Source organism: Bubalus bubalis, chromosome 18 (genome assembly GCF_019923935.1).
Source record: "Bubalus bubalis isolate 160015118507 breed Murrah chromosome 18, NDDB_SH_1, whole genome shotgun sequence".
Taxonomy (NCBI): Eukaryota; Metazoa; Chordata; class Mammalia; order Artiodactyla; family Bovidae; genus Bubalus; species Bubalus bubalis.
The window spans coordinates 50,579,205-50,592,342 of NC_059174.1; the positions used below are offsets into that span (position 1 = coordinate 50,579,205).

Here is a 13,138-nt window from a genome sequence, read left to right on the forward strand (position 1 = left end):
AGACTCTGGGTTTTCCTTCCTGGCACGGCCGTCTATAAATTAAGTCCAGCTGGGTAATGGCAAGCAAGTCTGTCTTCATTATTTCTCTTCCCTCAGGGATCCTGGTCCTGTAATGCCTGTTGTCCTTTGTCTAAGGTCATTTCCTATACCCTGTCCAGTTTTCTATTAATAGTTCACAGTGAGAGGGTATTTTCAGACCATCTCATTCTCTTGTGTTTCTGACAGCGGAAGTCTCTGGAAAGAAAGTGTTAGTTGCTCAGTTGTGTCCAACTCTTTGTGACACCATGGACTGTAGCCTGCCAGGCTCCTCTGTCCATGGGATTCTCCAGGAAAGAATACTGGAGTGGGTTGCCATGCCCTCCTCCAGGGGATCTTCCCAACCCTAGGATCAAATCTGGGTCTTCTGCATTGCAGATGGAGTCTTTACTGTCTGAGCTACCAGGAAGTCTCTGGAAGTAATACTTAAACCCAGGGAAGGGACTTCCCTGGTGGTCCAGTGGCTTCAACTCTGCGCTCCCAATGGAGGGGGACCTTTGTTCAATCCCTGCTCAGGGAACTATATCCCACACGCTCAACTAAGACCTGGTGCAGCCAAATAAATAAATAAAAATCTTTTTAAAAATGTAAACCCAGGGATCTGGCTCCAGATTCTATGATCCCAGCCCCTCCCAACTCTTTGTGATGCCATGTACTGTAGCCCACGGCTCCTCTGTCCATGGGATTCTGTGATCCCAGATTCTATGATCCCAGTCAGCAATCAGCCTTCTAGCCTTCTAGATGCTGGGGTCACTGGGGGGGGCACGACCAAGGGGTGCATGGCCACAGGGGCAAAGTGGCAGGGGTGGCTCCAGCCCGTAGCTCACCCCTCCCACCCCTCAGGTGGGCCTTCACCTTGATCATCATCTCCTCCTACACGGCCAACCTGGCCGCCTTCCTCACCGTGCAGCGCATGGAGGTGCCCGTGGAGTCGGCCGATGACCTGGCAGACCAGACCAACATCGAGTACGGCACCATCCACGCCGGCTCCACCATGACCTTCTTTCAGGTGGGGCCCCCGGGGCCACCCTGGCTTGGTGTTGGGGTCACCGCCATGCACAGCAGCTTAGGTAGGGCAGGGCATTCCTCATAAGGTCCCCACAGGGCCTGGAGGAGGAAAGCTGTCCTGTTTGGCCTGGATGGAGGTCTCCCTGAAGCAGGCTGGGCCCTGGAGAGATAATGGGGTGGAGCCTCTGCTTCTCTGGATATACCCTGGGAACACTGGGAAGACAGGGCTGGGTGGAAGGGTGGGAGAGAGAAAAAGGGTTGGAAAACAGGTCATGCCCCCTCCTTCCCAAGCCTTCAGTCCTCAGCTTCCTCGCTGGGCTGGTGGGTGTGGGGATGGTTTGGACCTGGCCTTGAGCAGTCTGTCTGTCTGTCTGTCTGTCTTGTCTCTCTCTGTCCTTGGCTCTGTCTTCCTCTGGTCTCCTCACTCTCTCCGCTTGAGGGAGACCTCTTGGAGGGCAGAGGGCTTGGGGAAAGGCAGGAGTGGAAAGACCCTCACCCGTGCTCCCCTCCCCATGCTCCCATTGCCCAGAATTCACGGTACCAGACGTACCAGCGGATGTGGAACTACATGCAGTCAAAGCAGCCCAGCGTGTTTGTCAAGAGCACAGAGGAGGGCATCGCCCGCGTCCTCAACTCCCGCTACGCCTTCCTGCTCGAGTCCACCATGAACGAGTACCACCGGCGCCTCAACTGCAACCTCACCCAGATCGGGGGCCTCCTCGACACCAAGGGCTATGGCATCGGCATGCCGCTGGGTATGGCAGCCCTGGGGCCCCGGCCGGCCAGGACCAAGCTGTGTGAGCAGGCCACAGGGTGGGCCAGACCCTCCCTGAGCAGGCTGGGTGTGCTCTGTGTAGCCTCCTGCCTGTGTGGCCTTGGGCAGGTGTTGCCACCTTCCTGAGCCTCTGTGCCCTCCACCCGGATAAACAGGCCTAGGAGCCATCCACTCCAGCCCTGCAGGGCAGCTGGGAGAACCCTGTGAGGCTCGCCACCTTCTCCCATTGGTCCCAGGGCCCCTCCAGGGGGAGGGTATGGTTTTGCTGACTTCACATTCTCTGCACCAAACCCACAGCTTGGCCCAGCGCAGGTGCTCAGGAAATGACAATGGATGTTGTTGGATGGGTGGAAGGGAGGGAGGAAGAATGATGGATGGATCTGCCAGGGAGACCTGGACGTGTTTTTCCAGGGCTGGTGCTGGAAACTCACCACTGATTTTGTCACCCAGTTTTGGCTTTTAAACCTACCTATATTCTGCTGATTGCTGCGTTACTTACCTGTGACTACATAACAAATGAGCCCAAATTTTAGCAGCTTTGCAGTAGGATCAGTGCTGTTATCGGGGAAACTGTGGCGCCTGGTGCTCTGAGAGACAGGATCCGGAGTCACACCAACCTGGATTACAATCCCAGCTTCCTCCCTGACTCAGGCGACAATGTCATCTGCCTCCTTCAGATAACGAGGGTGGTAATACCTACCTCAGGCTTCCCTGGTGGCTCAGCGGTCAAGAATCCACCTGCCAATGCAGGAGATGAGGGTTCAGTCCCTGAGTGGGGAAGATGCCCTGAAGAAGGAAATGGCAACCCACTCCAGTATTCTTGCCGGGAAAATCCCTCGGACAGGGGAGCCTGGCGGTTACAGTCCATGAGGTCTCAAAGGGTCGGACACAACTTAGTGACTGAACAGCAACAGTACATGCCTCACAGGATCACTGTGGGACCTGAATACATTTCTATAGACCAAGGGTCTAGCACACAGTAGGTGTCTGCTAAATACCCATCACCACACTTGCCCTAGTTTCTGGCACCTGGAATCATCACAGTGGGGTCTCCCCTGGTGGTCCAGTGGTTAAGACTTCATCTTCCAATGCAGGGGGCGCAGGTTTGATCCCTGGTCGGGAAGCTAAGATGCCTTACAGTCAAAAAACCAAAACATAAAACAGAAGCAATATTGTAACAAATTCAATAAAGACCTTAAAAGTGGTCCACAGAAAAAAATATTTTTTAAAAAAGAATTACCATAATTAGTTCAGGGTAGGATGTGGATGGGACCCAAGGATAGTTTAAGGGAAGGATCTGAGGGCAGGGAGGAGAGAGGTGGTTCAGGTCTGGGGCCACGCAGAGGAGAGGCGTGAATGGGCATGTGGCAGGTCTGATGCCCTACTGTGTGCCAGGACTCTGCTGGGTACTCAGAGGCCACAGCAGGGAGCTAGCTGCTGAGCCCCCACCTCAGCTGTCTACTGGGGAAAAGATGGCAGACAGACAGTTAACACATAGCCTTATAAGGTGACATCATGTGGTCACAACTGCTCTGAAGTAAATTAGCGGAAGAGATGGACAGGGAGTGGGGTGCTTGTTGTCATCTTTTTTTAATCTGGCTGCACCACATAGCTTGCCGTATCTTAGTTCACCAACCAGGGATTGAACCCGTAGTGAAAGCACAGAGCCCTAACCACCAGACTGCTGGGGAAGTCCCTGGCATTTTAAATAGAGTTAGAGAAGACCTTTCTGAGGCACCGTGTGAGCTGCACCTTGAGTGAAGTAAGGAAACGAACATTCCAGGCAGAAGCAAAAGTCCTAAGGGTGGCAGGACCAGTGAATGCAGGATCTTGTTGAACCTGTGAACATCTTTTTTTTTTCTAGCTGCAAACAGAAGTCATTGGAGAGTTTTAAGCACCAGAGAGGTGTGATCTATGACTGTGTTTCTGAAATTGTCTCTCTGGCTGCTGTGTTGAGAAGAGCTTCAGTGAGGAGTGAGGGAGGGGGCCACAAGGAAGGAAGTGGTGGTGTTCAGTCGCTGAGTTGTGTCTGACTCTTTGTAATCCCACGGACTGCAGCATGCCAGGCTTCACTGTCCTTCACTATCTCCCAGAGTCTGCTCAAACTCATGTCCATTGAGTTGATGATGCCATCCAACCATCTCATCCTCTGTGCCCCGCTTCTCCACCTGCCTTCAGTCTTTCTCAGCATCAGGGTCTTTTCCAATGAGTCAGCTCTTTGCATCAGGTGGCCAAAGTATTGGAGCTTCAGCTTCAGCATCAGTTTTTCCAATTCAGGGTTGATTTCCTTTAGGATTGACTGGTTTGATCTCCTTGCTGTCCTGGGAGGGGGAAATGGTAACAAATGTGACAGGTCGGGGGCTTGGCCCAGGGGTGGTTAAGGGGAGGTGGAGAGCAGTAGTCAGATAGAGGGTGGACAGGGAAGATGTTGGGCACACGGCAGAGCCGGGGGGAGAGGAGCTGGGCCTTGGGGGGCAGGGCTCCAGGGTCCCGATGACCTGCCCCTGCCATGTGCCTGGTCCAGGCTCCCCGTTCCGGGATGAGATCACGCTGGCCATCCTTCAGCTTCAGGAGAACAACCGGCTGGAGATCCTGAAGCGCAAGTGGTGGGAGGGGGGCCGCTGCCCCAAGGAGGAGGACCACAGAGCCAAAGGTCAGCTGCCCCCACACGCCCTGCCCTTCCCGGAGGCCCCTCACTGGCCCCTTCCTCCCCCACCCACAAGGCCCGACCCCTGGCTCTCTCCCTCCACCCCCAGGCTTGGGCATGGAGAACATCGGGGGCATTTTTGTTGTGCTCATCTGTGGCCTCATCATCGCTGTCTTCGTGGCGGTCATGGAGTTCATATGGTCCACACGGAGGTCGGCAGAGTCGGAAGAGGTAAGGAGGCTAATGAAGGGTATGCAGGGAAAAGCAGGACCTCGGGGGTGGTGGGGGGTCGTGAAGACTGTGGCATTGGGAGCCATTCCTGGAAGAATGCGGGGGAAGGGGTGGGAGCCAGGGAGGGGAGAGACGATCCTCCAGGGGTCCCAGAGCTCCAGAAAGAGGTGAGAGCAGGGACTTCGCTGGTGGTCCAGTGGTTAGGACTTGGTGGTCTCAAGTAAGAGGGTACCGGTTCAATCCCTGGTCGGGGAACTAAGATCCCACAAGCTGCAGGGCAGCCAAATTTTAAAAAAAGAGGCGAGGGCAGAAGGAAGACGAGAGGGTCCACGGACATGAGGAAAGGTAGAGCGGGAAGAGGGCACAGGCAGCCGTGAGGATGCGGGGGAAGGAGTGAGGAGGGACACCGAGAGAAGGCTGGGGGAGAGAACGAGGTGGTGGATAAGGAAGAAATAGCAGGAGAGACAACGGGGCAAGGAGAATGCAGCTGTATGCGGCAGCAAGGAAGCCGGCTTGCTGGCCGCTCTCACGCCCTGTGCCGTTGCGGGCTGCCCACCCACACTCCACCGCTGACCCGCCGGCCCGCCCCCTCGCTCCTCCTCCGCGATTCCCACCTTGCGCGCCTTCTGCCAGCCTCCAGCCCCGCCTCCCACTCCCGCTGTGAGCCCTTGACCTTGCTTCTGCTCGCCTGAGAAAAGCAGAGGAGTCCGAGAGCCTGCCAGCCCTCACCTCCACATCTCGCCACCCGTCTGCTCTCTCCACTCGCCCCGTTAGTTATTCCAAATGAGCATCCACCTCCTCGCTAACACTCCTTCCACCTGTGCCCGGTACCCTCTCGCCTTCCCAAGGACATGCCTCAGCCTTCCTTCCCTGCGGCATCATCAGTTTTCCTCTATCGGATCAAGCCAGGTGGCAGACAGATACACTATCGTTTCTCCCATCTTCAAGGAATCTTCTCTCTTGACCCAGATTCCCCTCCTGGTCACCAGCCCATTCCTCCCCTTCTGTGGTAGGCTTGACAGGGTGTTTCCAGTTTCTATCCTTCTATTCATTCTTGGACACACTCCCATCCACCTTCTGTCCCCGCCCCTCTGCTGAAGCCAGTCTCGCCATCCACGACCTTCACATCTGAAATCCAGTGCCTGAGTCTCCAGCCTCATCACGGTGAGGTAGCCCAGGGCTCCCACACAGCCGGTCACCACCTCCTCAGCCCTCTCTGGTCCTGCTCCTGTCTCATCTTCCTCCTACCTCTCTGACATTCTCGTTGGGGGGCCCTAGGGCTCGGGCCTTGGACTTCTCTTCCTCCCCTCCCTCGGTGATCTCTTCCAGCCAAATGGTTTGCAAGACTGTATGCTGATGACTCCTGCATTATTCATCCGTTGCCACGTAACAAGCTATCCCCCGTTTTAGCAACTTCCAACAACAAACTGATACCAGTTCATAGTTTCCATAGGTCAGGAATCTGGAGCAGCTTAGCTGGGTGGTCCTGGCAGCTCAGTGTCTCTGCTAAGGTCACGTGCATGATGTCATGGGGAGTTGCTGTTGTCTGGGGGCTTCCCAGGTGGTGCTAGTGGTAAAGAACCTGCCTGCCAATCCAGGATATGTAAGAGATGCGGGTTCGATTCCTGGGTCAGGAAGATCTCCTGAAGGAGGGGGCATGGCAATCCACTCCAGTATTCTTGCCTGGAGAATCCCATGAACAGAGGAGCCTGGCGGCTACAGTCCATAGGGTCGCACAGAGTCGGACATGACTGAAGTGACTTAGCACGCACGCACAGAGGCCCACTGGGGCTAGAGGATCTGTTTCTAGGATGGCTCCCTGTCTCACAGTGTACTTGGGGTTTTAATTTATGGGAGTGACTGGGTGATGATTTGGAGACGCCAGTGCCAGGGAAAGAAGAATTTAGTACTTATATCACCTAACAGAAGCCCATGCTCCCCCCACCACCACCGCCACTGGGGCCACAAGGAAAGCACCAGCTTTGGTCAGGAAGCAGAAGAAGGGAGAGAGAAGCCTAGGGCAGAGGCTTTATTGGGAAAGGCAAGGCAAGTGGGGAAATGGCTTAGTACTCGGCCATGTGAACGCTGTTAGCAGGCTCTGGGCTAGAGGGGTGGTCTCTACTTGTCTGGTACCTGCCCTGGGTTGTTTTAGGGTTTGGTGTGTGAGTCAGATAAAGGGGGAGTATAGATTCAGAACTGGTTGGGTTTTCATATGAAAGGCAGGTTCCCAACTCTTTGCTGTCCCTAAGAATCGGCTAGCTCTGGGAGGGTGGTCTCTCCCTGGCTAGCAAGATGTTTAAGATGTCAAAACATCCTGAGATAGAATAAAAATACACTCATTCACATGGCAGTGGGCAGGAGGCCTCAGTTCCTCACTCAGAGACTTCTCCATAGGGCTGCTTGAGCGTCCTCAGGCTGTGGCAGCCGACTTGTCCCAGAGCGAGGAATCCAAGAGAGAGCCGAAATGTCAGCCGACCTAGCCTTATTCTGTGGATCACACAGTGACCTTCCTACAAAGGCAAAGGGGATTACACAAAGGTGTGAACACCCCGGGGGCAGGATCTTGGAGGCTGACTGCCATAACCCCCAGGTGTGTATCCCTTCCAGGGACCTCTCCCTGAACCCACAGTTTGTAAATTCAGCTCCCTGTACCCTGCACCTCCACGCGGATGTCCACCAGGCGGTGCATGACGTCATGTGGCCAACACGGAGCTCCTGCCCACCCACCAGGCAACACTGTCATTGCTGGGGCCAAAATATGTGGAGTCACCCTTCACCCCTCCCTCTTTCTCACACCCTCTACCTGATCTCAGCAAAAACTGTGGGCTCCACCTTTGAAACACACCCAGAATTCAAACTCTTCTCACCTCCTTGGCCACCACCACACTGGTCCAGCCACTGCCATCTCTTGCCTGGTGATCAGAGTGGTTTCTTAGGGGGCTCTCTGCTCTTGCCCTTGGCCTCCCTACAGTCTTCTCAGCACAGCTTCAGAGTGATCTGGTGAAAGCACAGCAGTCCTATATCTAAAACTCTTCTGACTCAGTGGTTGTTCAGTCGCTCAGTCGTGTCTGACTCTTTGGGACCCCATGGACTGCACCACGCCAGGCTTGCCTGTCCTTCACCATCTCCTGGAGCTTGCTCAAACTCATGTCCATTGAGTCAGTGATGCCATCCCACCATCTCGTCCTCTGTCATCCCCTTCTTCTACCTTCAATCTTTCCCAGCATCAGGGTCTTTTCCAGTGAGTCGGCTCATCTGACTCAGAGTAAAAGTCAAATGCTTACCGTGGACTCTGGGCCTTAAACGAGCCAGCCCCCATTGCTCCTCTGACCTCATCTCCTGCCATGCCCCCCTGCCCACCCCACCCCAACCACCCTGACCTGCTCCAGGTTCTTCCAGCACCTCCACACCTGTATCCAGCTGAACTGTCTGCCCTCCCTCCTACCGGGTCCTCCTACCCACCCTGCCTTTGTCTACTTGCAAGTCCTCTTCTCAACGAGTCTCCCCTAAGGTCTCATCTCAACATTCCACCTTGCTCCCCACCCACGCCCCTATCTCTCTTCCGAATTTAATTTTTCTCCAAAGCACTCATCACCATCGAACATACTGTGTCTTTAGGTTTTGTCTCTGCATGCTGGAATATAACCTCCAGGAGGGCAGGGGCTTCCACCTGTTCTCTGCTGTGGCCCTAATGCTCCCAGACAGTGCCTGGGACACTGTAGGTGGTCTGCCTGTACGTTGTGAAAGTGTTAGTCACTCAGTTGTGTCTGACTCTTTGCGACCCCATGGGCTGCAGCTCTCTAGGTTCCTCTGTCCGTGGGATTTTCTAGGCAAGAGTACTGGAGTAAGTAGCCATTGCCTTCTCCAGGGGATCTTCCCCACCCAGGGATCAAACCTGGGTCTCCTGCTATGCAGGCAGATTCTTTACCATCTGAGCCACCAGTAGGCGGTCAGTACCGAGCACAGGTATCAGTGACAGAGGATGGAGAACAAGTAGGAGGGAAGGACTAGAAGCAGTTAGAAACTTTCGAGTGAAAAGACAAGAGGCGAGATAGTAGGAGGAGAGGAGCATGGCTCAGAGGTGAAGGGCCGATTGAAGAACAAATCCAGAGAATAAGGGAGACGGGAGAGAGAAGTGGAGGACAGACAGGAGTTGAGAGGCGAGAAGGAAGAGCACGGGGAGAGAAGGGACCTGCGAGGGAAGAGACTAGGAAGCGAGGAGAGGACGGAAAGAAGGGAGAGGACGAGAGCGCAGGTGGGAAAGAGGAAGAGAGGTGAACACAGCGGTGGGGCGGGGAGAGCAGGAGGATGTGAAGAGCGTGGCCTGGAGGACCAGAGGCGTAGAGAGGGAGGAGGCGCGGCGGCAGGGAGGGCGCAGACCGTGACCGCCGCCCCGCGCCGCCCCCAGGTGTCGGTGTGCCAGGAGATGCTGCAGGAGCTGCGGCACGCCGTGTCCTGCCGCAAGACGTCGCGTTCCCGCCGGCGCCGGCGGCCCGGCGGCCCCAGCAGGGCCCTGCTGTCGCTGCGCGCCGTCCGCGAGATGCGCCTTAGCAACGGCAAGCTCTACTCTGCTGGCGCGGATGCGGGCAGCGCACACGGGGGCCCCCAGCGCCTCCTAGACGATCCGGGGCCGCCAGGCGGGGCCCGGCCCCCCGCCCCCACGCCCTGCACCCACGTGCGCGTCTGCCAGGAGTGCCGGCGCATCCAGGCGCTGCGGGCGTCCGGGGCCGGCGCGCCCCCGCGTGGCCTGGGCGCCCCCGCCGAAGCCACCAGCCCGCCCCGGCCCCGCCCCGCCGGCCCCCGCGAGCTGGCCGAGCACGAGTGACCACGGGCGGGCGCCCGGACTGATGCAGGGGCCGGGCCCGCCCCAGGCCCCGGTCGCCCTCGCTTCCCCAGTGGGCGAGGGACGGGACTTGCGCCCGCCGCGCGCCGGACGCCGCGATTTTGCCTTCGGTTCCCGGTGAAGTCCGAGGCTCGGTTCCAGAGCCTGCCTGCGCCCCCTAGTGGACTCGCCGGAGGGAGCCGCGGACGCCCGCACTCCGCCCCCGACTGCGGACAAAGACGAGCGCAGGGACCGAGAACTCCGGGGGCCGGGACTGCAGGGGTCGTTCCCGGAAGCGGAAAGCAGTCCGCGGGGAGAACCCCATCCTGGGACTGCTCAGGCTCCCCAAGACTTGACGCAGCCCTCCCCACTTCTGGAGAAGTGGGAAGCCTCTGGGCAGATGGGTGTCCCCTGGCGCCCCTCGACTCTTCTCTTTCTCTCTTTTTTTTGGGGAGAAACCTCCGAATTTCTATGAGACCCCCACAGGGAGGGGGTCAGTTGGGCCTCCATCCCTCCCCCTGCCACAGCCCAGTCCCTGTTGGAATAAAAAAAAGAACAAAACCCCAAAGCTGGGGATACGCAGGTCTCATTTCCTGGGGGTGTGAGGGCACCGAAGGCTTGGGCTTCCTCTCCCCACCCCCAGGGAGTCTGCTTAGAACCGCAGACTGGATGGTCACCCCTTCACTCTCTCGATTCTCCGCCCTGCCCGCAGACAGCAGGTCAGCGCAGGTCCGGGCAGCTGGCCCTTCTCCACTGACCTTCTCCCAGGACAGAAGGAGGCAGTTCTCCCTGAGACAGATGGAGAGATGCAGGGATCTGGAGAGGCGGAGACACCAGGAAAAGGAGACATAGAATGAGAGAAACCAGATGGGGCTGGGGGAGGGGAGGGCTAGTGAACAGTTCAGTGTGGTGGTGCTCCGGCTAGCCCGGACGGTGACAGGTGTGTGCCTGGGCCAGGGTGATTTGTTGGCTTTGTAATCGTGTGCATGTGTGAACCTCCCTGAGACCACCTTCAGTTGTCTGTGCCCCTGATCCTGTGTTTCTGCTGAAAACGTAACTCCCCAGCCCCTAAGAGAGGAAGTGAGAAATCCCAGTGGAGGGGGAGGTGGCGGGGCGGGAGGCCGAAGGGCCGGTGGAGCAGGGAAAAGGGTGGGTCTGCTTTCTGTCCCCGCCCTCCCCCGCCCCGCTGGAGGTTTCTGTGGAAACTGCCGCTGAGAAAGGACGAGTGAAGGTCACACAGCCAGAGCCAAAACGAGGCCGAGTGGAAGGGGGAGATATGGAGAGGTGGAGAGAAAGAGATGGGACAGGAATGGGCAAGAAACAGAAAGGGAAGAGACGCAAATGGAGTAGCGATGGGGAGAGACCACGGAGGGGAACAGAGAGGGATGGGGAAATAAGCCAAAGGGGAAACAGGGAGACAAGCCATAATGAGGTGGGAGAAGGGTGAGACAGAATGGGAGAGAGGAGGGGTAGTCAGAGAAAACAGGTTAAGAGACCGGGAGTTGTTGGGGCTGAGAGAAGCAGAGACTGAAGTAGAGCAGAGATAGGTGAGAAACAAGAAGCCTTGGAAAACTAGATGTAGACGTTTCCCGAGCCGTGGAAATGCTAGAGATCGAGCGAGGGAAAGGAGCGAGGCTGGGCCCCGCCCCTCGGGCAGGCGGCCCAGAGCTCGGGAGCTGTCCGTTCAGCACCGGCCTGGCGCTCAGCAGCGCCCTGTCTCCCCGACAGGACCTGCCAGCCTTCGCGGGGCTTGGGCACGCCACATCCGGGGGACCCCGCCTGTCACACAGCACCCCGTCTCAACCTGGCCTCTTCCGTGTCTCAGACACTTGCCACATGTGTGCCCTTCAGAGGCAGGTGTGGGGGCGAGCTTGTGTCTCAGGATGTTTCTTGTTTCCACATCTCTTAGAAACTAATCAATGGCTCTGCCCTTGAGCGGGAATGTCAGTCCGTCAAGGTGATAGAATATGGCTGCAGACATTTGTGGTCTCTCCCATTCTCTGTCCCAATACCAAGCATCAGTTCTCCCATTTCTGAGTCTCCCCCACCCCCATTTCTGCTCTATCTCTTCAGTCTTTATCTCTGTCTCCCCAGTTTGCCAAATATGTCTGCCTGGCTCTCTATGTCCCGTCTCTGTCATCTTCACTAAGTAATGCAGTTGATCTGTCTCCTCCATCTGTTTCCTCATTTCTGTCTTTGCCAGTCTGTCTGTCTTTGTCGGTCTTTCTGTTTTTCCTTTCCTATTTGCATCTCTCTGGTTTTGAACTCTGTGTCCATTCCTCCCCTTAGTCTCTCCTTCCATCTCTCTTGCCGAGTTCCCTTGTCCCCATCCATTCCTGTGACCTTCGTAAATCTTCCTCCTCCCCCACCCAACTTCCGCAAAGCCTCACGCTGGGAACACTATGCACAGTCATCAGTCTCCCCAAACTGAGGAGGGAGTGCATGAGGGGGGACATGAGCCTGTCTGGGGTGCAGTCTCCCCCAGCCCAGCTGGTGAGCAGGAGGAGAGAAGGCCAAGAATCTCCTGGGATCCTGAAACCCCTCAGGCTTCTCCATCCCCCCAATCTCTCTGCCATGGTCCAGGCTCATCCCTGCAGGATAAGGTAGAGAGGAAAAAGATAGAGGTGGGACAGAGCCTCCCCCCTTCCCTCCCATCCTCCTCTTGAAAGGGGACAGAGTTCCGCAGAGGGGCCAACTACCAGGGCTAGAAGATGTGGCTCCCCCCCCCCCACCAGTCTCCATGGAGACAGGCCAGATCTGTAAACCCAGCCTCCTTTGCTGCATACGCTGCCTCCCTGTTACTATGGCAACAAAGGACAGCAGGGAAGGATGGGGACGGGTCAGAGTACAGGATTGGGCTGAGGTTCTGGGTGCTGGAGGAAGGAATGAACCCACCTGCCTGCCCCCTTTTGCTCTCTGGCCCAGTCTCCCTGTCCTTGTGGTTCTGTGATTTTGAATCTCCCATTTTTTGTGTCTCACTCCAGCCTTCAGCCTTTCACACAAATCAGTGACCTGGTCCTTAACCTTCACGCCCCTTGCCTGTCCCCCACATCTCAACTTCCACAGGTGGGAGGATACCCACATTCTGAAAAAGCTACAGAGACAGGCTCTTGCCTGCTCTCTGCCCTTTCTGCCATCCCCACAGAGTCTGGGAGTGTTCCTCATAGAGCAGAGAGGTGTGGGTGGGAGGCTGTAACTCCTCAGGCTCCAGTGGGTGGCCGATGGGATGTCGTGTGTATTGTGGCAGGCCTGGGATGTGGGTGCCAGCTGTGCATCTGTGTGTGTGTGTATCAATATATGCCGAGCTGGGATGTGCACAGCGTGGGGGTGTGGGCATTGGGGGTGTTTGAAGCTACAATGCAAGTATATAAGACAGCATTGCAATACATGATGAGTGTAGTGTGTGAGGTGTGTGGGATGGTGTTGCGTGATCTGTGTCTGTGAATTAGTGTGCCGTGCATGAGTCCGAGTGCACCCTTTGTCTGTCATTCACAATTAGCAATACTTTGGCAGTTTGGCATGGAGGGTCTTTGCATGTGCCCAGATATATTGGGAAGGAGTGTTTGTGATGTTGTGTGACTACACAGCAGAGTCCACAAAGGTTCAAATGGTGTCTGGG

At 56.5% G+C, this 13,138-nt stretch overlaps 1 protein-coding gene across 3 annotated transcripts in view; it reads left to right on the plus strand.

The window, feature by feature from the left end:
• The window catches only part of GRIK5 (glutamate ionotropic receptor kainate type subunit 5), a 63,730-nt gene extending 53,621 nt beyond the window's left edge, over window positions 1-10,109 (plus strand). For 2 of the 3 annotated variants that reach the window (XM_025269188.3, XM_025269189.3), the window contains exons 16-20: window positions 880-1,045; window positions 1,574-1,799; window positions 4,344-4,472; window positions 4,576-4,697; window positions 9,106-10,109. In XM_025269188.3, the coding sequence (XP_025124973.1) occupies window positions 880-1,045; window positions 1,574-1,799; window positions 4,344-4,472; window positions 4,576-4,697; window positions 9,106-9,522 (1,060 nt within the window). In that variant the 3' untranslated portion in view covers window positions 9,523-10,109. Of the gene's footprint in view, window positions 1-879; window positions 1,046-1,573; window positions 1,800-4,343; window positions 4,473-4,575; window positions 4,698-9,105 lie in introns of those variants that run through there. The other variant, XM_045163253.1, reaches the window with a different exon arrangement.
• Window positions 10,110-13,138: the final 3,029 nt, after the last annotated feature.